Source organism: Pundamilia nyererei, unplaced genomic scaffold, assembly GCF_000239375.1.
Source record: "Pundamilia nyererei isolate P.nyererei 1_Seehausen unplaced genomic scaffold, PunNye1.0 scaffold00083, whole genome shotgun sequence".
Classification (NCBI taxonomy): Eukaryota; Metazoa; Chordata; class Actinopteri; order Cichliformes; family Cichlidae; genus Pundamilia; species Pundamilia nyererei.
Window position 1 is genome coordinate 896,913 of NW_005187484.1, and position 8,183 is coordinate 905,095.

Here is an 8,183-nt window from a genome sequence, read left to right on the forward strand (position 1 = left end):
CAGGAAAGAACAGTTTAAAATTAATGTAATATAGTATTGGCCATACTATATGATGTATTGCTTGTCTTTGTTTAATAATACAGAAGACAAAGACCTTAAAAAATAATCGCATATCGCATCGCAATATTGGGGCAAAAAAATCGCAATTAGATTATTTTCCATAATCGTTCAGCCCTAGTGGGGGTGGCATAAGGGTATAAAAATTCTGCAATATCAGGCAGAACCATACCATGTAGTAATTTCAAAGTAATTAATAAAACCTTAAGTTGAATTCTGCAGCAAACAGGAAGCCAGTGAAAGTAAGTACCCTTTCAGCTGTGTGCAGCTATACGCAGGCAACACAGTGAGTTTAAATACTCAATGTGGGAAGAAATGAGGGCACAGATACGTACTTAAGTAACTGTCGAGAATTGTTCAGATGTTGGTAACATCTGTAATCTGTACATAGAAAGTCCCACCTAAATTCTTGACTTGCTGGTTGAAATCGAGGTGTGGCTCATATTCCTAATGTGTTGCTTTGGGTCAGTTATCAGTCATCCAAGGTAGGGAGTGACACTGAGAAATATTACCCAGACTATAAAAAACAAAGACTTCAGTTTTATTTAATTATTTTTGTCTTTTGTAAAGCCAGTAGACAAAATTCTCTTTGCTTGGAGATGAACCCCAGTAAGAAGTGAACCATCTTTGAAAAATACTTTTAAACCTGAACTTCCCTCACTGAGCCACTAATCCTGTGCTCAACTGTCTGAAAGCAGAAGTTACCTATGTGGTGTTGCACTGGTGACACCACCAAATGTGGTATCGAAAATGTGAGCAATTTAGAGTAACATGATAATTCCCCCAAACAAGCAGCGGAACCATCATGAAAATGGCCTTTTGTACTGCAGAAACAAATTCATGCTTGCTTCAACTGTATGATGAACACATCTGCAAAACTCCTTCAGGAAATGAAAAATGAAAGCAGCTCTGTCTTCGGCTTAAAAAATGACTCATCAAAACATTCCAACCTCAGTGAAAGCGAAACTGGAATCACATGTTGGAAGAAAATTCCCACTTCTCACAATAGCATCTGTGGTTGGAATGGTTCCTGACAGAAAGAAATTCCGAGTTTTTACACAACAATAAGTATAACTAAAATTTCTGATATTCAAAAGCGAATGAATGTGCATCTAAATACATTTGGGACAGGATATTAAGCTCACTTTACACCATGCTAGACACACATTTACCACATTATCACTAGTTTCTGCTGTAACCTTTGAGAGGCATTAAAAGCACCATGGTTTCATACACTGTGACCAGTACTGCTGTGGATCTCACATGATCTCCAAGGACCAGACCTACAATCTCTTTAAGAATGCAGCAGGCACGGTTAATGAATGCAGCTTTACTTTCTTGTCACTATTATCTTGTCAGTAGGGCATATTTTAGTCAAAGTCTTCATCCTTATCTGCGCCAGTTGTCAAGACTGATAAAATAGTAATTTCACATCCACAATGAAACCCCTAACAGTTCCTGTGCAAGGAGTCTGAAAACAGACACAACACTGTGTTTTCCCTGTGTGTGTGTGTGTGTGTTTTAGGAATCCTCACTGCACAGCAGCTGACGTCTCACGAGACTGAGGGAGGGGGACAGTAGTAGTGGTGGGGTGGGGAAAACAACTAACACAAGCAGCAATGCCCAGATATGAGGGGTTGTGATGAGAGAAAAGAGAAGGTGAAGTTAGATGTGACCTCTTTTAATGCTTTAAACACAGAAATAGGGGAAAGTGCATTAAATCATAAATATCTGCTTATTTTCATAGCAAGGTAAACAGTGGATGACCTCAGAGTGCTCCTTACTTAATATAGTATAGTCTATTTTTTATATTTGTCAAATATGTTGTTTTAGCATTATTGAGTATGGTAGGAGGTGTTAGCATACCTCTGATGAGATTGACCGCAGATGTTATCTGTCATTTAATATTTGGAGACCATTTCACCTTCTTTTGCATCCTTCTGTCATTTTCCTCTCTGCTTAAAAGAAAAGGGGGGGGGGGGAGTCCTTCTCCCTAGTACCAATAGGTTTTCCTCTCGTGACTAAGGGCTACATAGATTTGTAGCCCACTGTGATCTTCACTAGAATCTAGTCTTAACTGTAAGGGCACAATTCTTTGGTAGATTCATGGATATATAGAGAGAAATCCATCGTCTCAACTGGTCCACAAACAAGTACAACCTGTAGGATTTTAATCGGAGCAGAACACTCAGTTACACCTTCCCTCATTTAACAACACTGAGGGAAATTTTTACATCTACTCACTTTTGTATAACATTAAATTCCTGGCTATCTAAAGCTCCTTTTAGCAAATAAGCAAAGGCTGTACATCAGTGAGGTGGGAAAATCTCTCTTACGTCATTCATCCACAGAGGCAGGTTATATGAAAAACTATGTGAGACAGTTTGGGGTTTGAATATTAAAAAAAGCTATAGATGTGCCTCCTCGTGATATCAATGAATGAATGCCGTGCATACAGGTAATGGACATATGCTGTCACACCTGTACTGCAAAGCCGGAATGTCACGGAAGTGACATGTGACAGTGACAAGTAACGGAACATAACGGGATTTAACGTGAAAGTTTAAAAAAAAAAAGGGGGGGTCACAGTCGAGACATGCACCCTCAACTTTGCTGAAAAGTGCACAACTTTAAAAATCTCTAAAGAGTTTGGCATCGGTCTTACCAAACAGGTGATTAGCGCACGTCCGTCTAAATGAGCACTCACCTATTCTGAGAAAGACTACCACGCTGAACATCGATAGCAAGGTAGGGATGACTACACCGAAGAAGGTGGAGAGTTTCTTCTGTTGCTTCTGCTGGGCAGCCCCCCGCCCTTGGCTGCCCGGGTTATGAACCGGGGCCTGCCTGCCCGCCTGTGACCGCAGCTCGGATTCATTGACGCTGGTAGAGAGGCGGTAGTGGAGGAGAGGAGTCCGCTCTGTCATGGCGAAACCTGCTCCCGGACTAGATTTCAAAACTTCATTAAAAAAGTGTCCCGGATAAATTTGAGCGATCAGACACCAGAGTTTAACTCTTCAAGTCTGCCCGGTTCGTGGAATATCTTCGAGCGTACAAATGAGCGTATTCCAACCGTTTCAAAAACCGAAGCAAGTGTATCAGTGGCGAGTCCTCATCAAAAAGAATCAACTTTACCTACCTACATAGCAAAGCAGTGGTTAAGTTAATAATTGTAAAAAAATAAAATACAAATGCGTGTTAAACCTACATTTTAAAACGAGTAGGCCTTTCCTATAGCGTTATAATTCTGTTAAATGCCACATCAAGCGACTGTTGTATCGTAACATCTCATACAACTATATAGAAGAATATCATGTGACACGGGAATGTCATTTTGTCTTAATAGCGGTGATTTCCGGTTAAAACTGCCACAGTAGAACACAGGGAACGTAATGGGAACGTAATGTAATTATGCCTAACTACCCCGGATGCAAACGGCAGGCAAGTGTATGAAGAGCTACCGTGTGGTTTTCATATGTGTGCGTGTCATATGAAGACCAACGTGATTTTTTTTTAATGCCAGCACAGACGACTATACAAATGTTTTATTTTGTAGGCAATGTGCACAGCTTCCGGTTTTGTCCTGTGTTTTCAATCAGTGCAGCGTCTTGATTTTCTGATTTTCCAGCGCCCCTTGGTGCCTGCCTGTTGCCTTTGGTCATATGACCGGGTTGGCCAATCACAGCAGTCCATTTTTCCGGCCACCTGCTGCATCAGGTTAGCCAGTTATTACGCTTGTGAACCTGGATACCTTCAAGGTCTTACAATGTTACAATGCAAAGTTACCATTCTAAACTTGAAATTATGACAGAAAACATACTAAATGCAGGCTTATTGTTATTATTATATACTTTATTATTTTGTGAAATTGCCGAAGGCACACTGAACATTGATGAACACAGATCAGTCATGCTCCTTCAAAATTTTTACACTGTAATTTTAAAAATGTAATTTTTTTTAAAAAGCTATTACATTTTATAGCTTTTTTATGTTTTAAAAGTTCATTTAATATCAATAATTGAAGTGATCCACATAATACAGAGTGGTCCAACTGCTGCCACAGACAGTCCAAAGTCCTCCACAATAAATAAATAACAAAAAAGTGTCTCTAGCAAAGTCTTTGATGGGCACTGCAATCATTCAGCAATAATTGGCTAGCGTATACATATATATAAACTGAGCAGCACTTTTACATGTTTTAAATAAGCAAACACATACATACATTTTGTGCAGAATATATAGAAATAAGGCAGAATAGCACATACTCTCTGCATCCATACACATCCATCTGTTATTTATTAACATGAGACATGAGTGCAGTCATTATGATCACTTTTGTTGTAGAATACAAAATTCTCATAAACTTAATCAATTCCTTGCACTCCAGGCCAAGTACACAGAGTTGGGAGCCATCCACAGGTGGTGACGGTGATGAACAATATCTGATGCATATTGACACACAATACGATTAATGCAACCTCATACCTACAGAGGGTGCTACAGTCACAGTTTCTGTTGCACTTTGCCATAACAAGTATGAGCACACAGACAGACTTTGTTCATTTGTAGGTAGCTAGTCATTACACAGATTCCCTTGCATGATTCATCTGCGGGCCAGGAGAGTAAATAGCACTTTAGTCAGATTTCCTCATCTTAAAAGCCAATTTGAATTTTCCTGGCACAGTTGGTTACGCAATATATCTTTGTAAATACAAACAGTGGGCTTTTAGATCTAAAGCACACTGCCACCACCACTATCAACTCTACTATCAGTCACTGTCGGCTCCTTCACTTAAATCCAAGTGATTCAAGGTGAATGGAATGTCTTAATATTAGTCATGCGTGGCAATGTGCGTGGCAATCTGTTGATGTGTCAGTTGCTTGGCTCCAAACTTGAGTACACTCTCACATTTCCCAACTTAGTTGGATGATCTGAGCATATTGACTGCAGTGATCCCTAAAAATTTTCTCATGCCAGCATGAGGTCCAAACTTCAATTTATCCACTATTGTGATTTAGGATTAAATATCTGCAGAACTAAAGGCAGCCTTAGTAAGCTGTGTGTTCTTCTTCAAATGCAAAGCAGTGTATAAAAAATTATACCTGGTCAGTTCCAGCTTGTTATCACGGTGATGTTGAGCATGTTATTAGGCTTTATGCTAGCACTTGTCTCCATGCACCGATGTAGGTTTCCCTTTCACTTGTACAATTAGAGTCTTTAAAAACTGCTCTTGTTGCCTTTTGGAAACTTTTCTGCAGAAGCATTTCCTCCATGTGAGGTTTACATCTTCCATTTGCACTCAGAGCACTCGCAGATTGTTACCTTTAAACATCCTTCCATTCAATGCAAATGTCACAATGTTCCAACTCCCAGTCTTTTCTTCCTGGGTCCTCTCAGCGTACTTCATTCACATCTTCGATCAGGATCAGATTCCTTCCTTTTACTAAGTGAAACTTGTGGACACTCCTTAGCAAAGAGCTCAAGTTTTCCTTTGAGTAGCTGTTTGGAGCCAGCCAGCACTTTTTTCAGTGTGGTTTCATTTGAGCAGTGCTGCACTACCGAAGGAGACGCTGTCACCAGACCACTCTGTAAATAAGAAGAACTCAGTTAAGCATTCATTGGCTTTTTTTTTCAGAAAAACTACAAACATTTCTATATAAAGGCTGCTGATAGCATGCATGTGTCCAAATCTATATGTAAAATTTGTGTCATCTATAAGACGCAGTATGTTGAAAAATTAAAGATGGTTTCATTGGGTCTCATTAATCATAAAAGCAACACCAAGGGCACCTCAGGTGTTACATGAAACAAGTGAGTTTCTTCAATTAATTAGATGAAGTCAAGTATTTTTTTTTCAAGTATTTTAGTCAAGTATTTTTTTACATGGTGTCCCATTTGTACTCATTCTCTAAATATTCCTGTTTTTTCTCTGTCTTTTCCAAGGGTATATGTTGTCAAGTAGTTTGAATTCTCCGTATTTGTAACAAACTATATACACAGCCTACACTCACTGGCCACTTCATTTGTTCCTTACTAGTACCAGGTTGGACGCCCTTTTCCTCCCTGCCTTAATTCTTTGTGGCATAGATTTAAGAAGGTGCAGGTCCTTATTTGACTTTTATCGCCTTAAACATTTGCACAACATTTAGGAAAAGTAGTGTTATGATGCATTACCTGAACGTTATTTTTGACAAGTATCAGATAATTGCGGACAATAGCACGCAGGTCAACCAAGCAGCTCTGATTTGTTTTAGCCTGCTCTAAACCGTCGTGTAACATTTGGAGGGATGCCAGTACGTCAGCATGCTTCTCCTGGAGCTTGAAAAAAAACCAAACACAAACACAAAAACGATTACAACTTTGCTATCGGTTACAATCCCAACATACGTGACGGTATCGTGGTCCCATTAATGTTCAACAATACAAATAGAGCATATCAACATATGCTGACATCCAGATGACCTGTTTTTAGGGGAAAATAGTAGAGCTTTGTATGTGAAACTTATACTGGAATCAGCAAACTGAAAGATCGTTTGAAGCCTGAGTTGTAATGTTGCAGCCTCAGTTTTACAAATCAAAATATTAAACAGAAAAAAATCATTAAAACAATCATTTCAGTAATGCTGGAAAAATATCATGCCTTATAAATTTGCAGTGCCACCTTCTTTCAGGTCTATCTGTCCACTTAATGCATGTTATTACTTCCTATCATTCCCACAGTGAAGTTCAGATTGGGCAATATGTGTTTACTAAAGGCCTACAGTTGTCTGCACCATCATGCATGCCAGCATCTTAATGTTGGCAATGTGAACTTTGGATTGTGTCCATTTCTGATGAATTTCATTCAGGACTTGAAAAGGAATTAAGTTCAGTAGAATTTCACTCATTATTCGTAAGCACTCATCATGTCCCCATGTACGATATGAATAAATGAACACGAATGATGCAAAGTTTATTTTTAGATGCTTCTTCCATACCATACCTCTCACTCATAGGCGAACAGCAGCAGGCAGTCTGAGCGGGGTCATGCTAAATTCTTTCCTTCCAAAGTCTTTATCAGATTTATCTTAGCTGTTATGGCCTTTGTTTCTCTTTCGAGAGTTTTGAACTGCACATTTTAGTCAGTCTTACAGCTGATGTGAAGTTTATTTACCTGGCAGGAAACATGGCGGCTCAAATGCTCAAAAGTTTGATTATACTGATTATACGGATGACAACAGGGCAACTTGCAATACTTGCAAAGTAGATATTTCATTTAAGGGAGGAAACACTACGAATATGCAAAAGCATTTGCTCACAAAACACACAAAAAACTTTAAATGAATGTCGTGTTTTTTAATTCCGCTCCGGACTCGTGAATCTCAACCCAGCAGCAGCGGTAACATTTGCACGTCCTCTCCTGTTAATGCGGCAGGTAAATAATCAACTAACAGTGCATATTATGTTAGCGTGATCTGCCTTATTACAAAACCTGCCATTACTGTGCGTTTAGGTGACCATGATGAGAGAGACAGAGTCTGGCTGGCTCAGATGCTGGCAGTTCTCACTGCAGTCTACCGGCAGCGTCTCAGGCCAGGATAGACGAATGTCACCGAGCAGTGACTAAGTTTGTGGTAAAAGGCTTGCACCCATTTGCCACAGCAGATGCCCCGATTTTCAGTAAGTGAATGTGTTTAATTGTAGGCAGGGACATTACTGGATATTCTTGTGTAATTGCTACAAAATAATTTATGTTATACTTTGTTATTGCTACAGAAAAATATTTATTCTATTATTTTACATTTACAATTTATTTTCCTGAGGACCCTGTGACACCCCATTGAAGAGCTGTAGGCTGTGGATCTCTTAAGATCTCACTGTTGGGTTTGTAAGGCCATGTTACTCCTAAATTTCTATCTTGTTCAAAGAGAAGATATAAAACAAAGTTCTAAGCTAATCGACCTTAGTGTTCTTTTTTTTTTTTTAAATAAGAATCATTAAGAGAATCGATAAAGAATCAAATCGTTAAACAGAATCGAAAATGGAATCGGAATCGTGAAAATCTTATCAATACCCATCCCTACCAGTGATAGACTATAACTTAAAATACACACTTCACAGAATTGCTGCTTGTCCTTGTCCTTAA

The 8,183-nt window shown here is 39.1% G+C and overlaps 1 protein-coding gene across 1 annotated transcript in view; it reads right to left on the bottom strand.

Annotated features, from left to right (window-relative positions):
* The window catches only part of LOC102205448 (solute carrier family 12 member 9), an 85,994-nt gene extending 82,595 nt beyond the window's left edge, over nt 1-3,399 (bottom strand). The window contains exon 1 of the mRNA XM_005738327.1: nt 2,765-3,399. Within this exon, the coding sequence (XP_005738384.1) occupies nt 2,765-2,984 (220 nt within the window). The 5' untranslated portion in view covers nt 2,985-3,399. The remainder of the gene's footprint in view (nt 1-2,764) is intronic.
* Between the last annotated feature and the right edge of the window lie 4,784 nt (nt 3,400-8,183).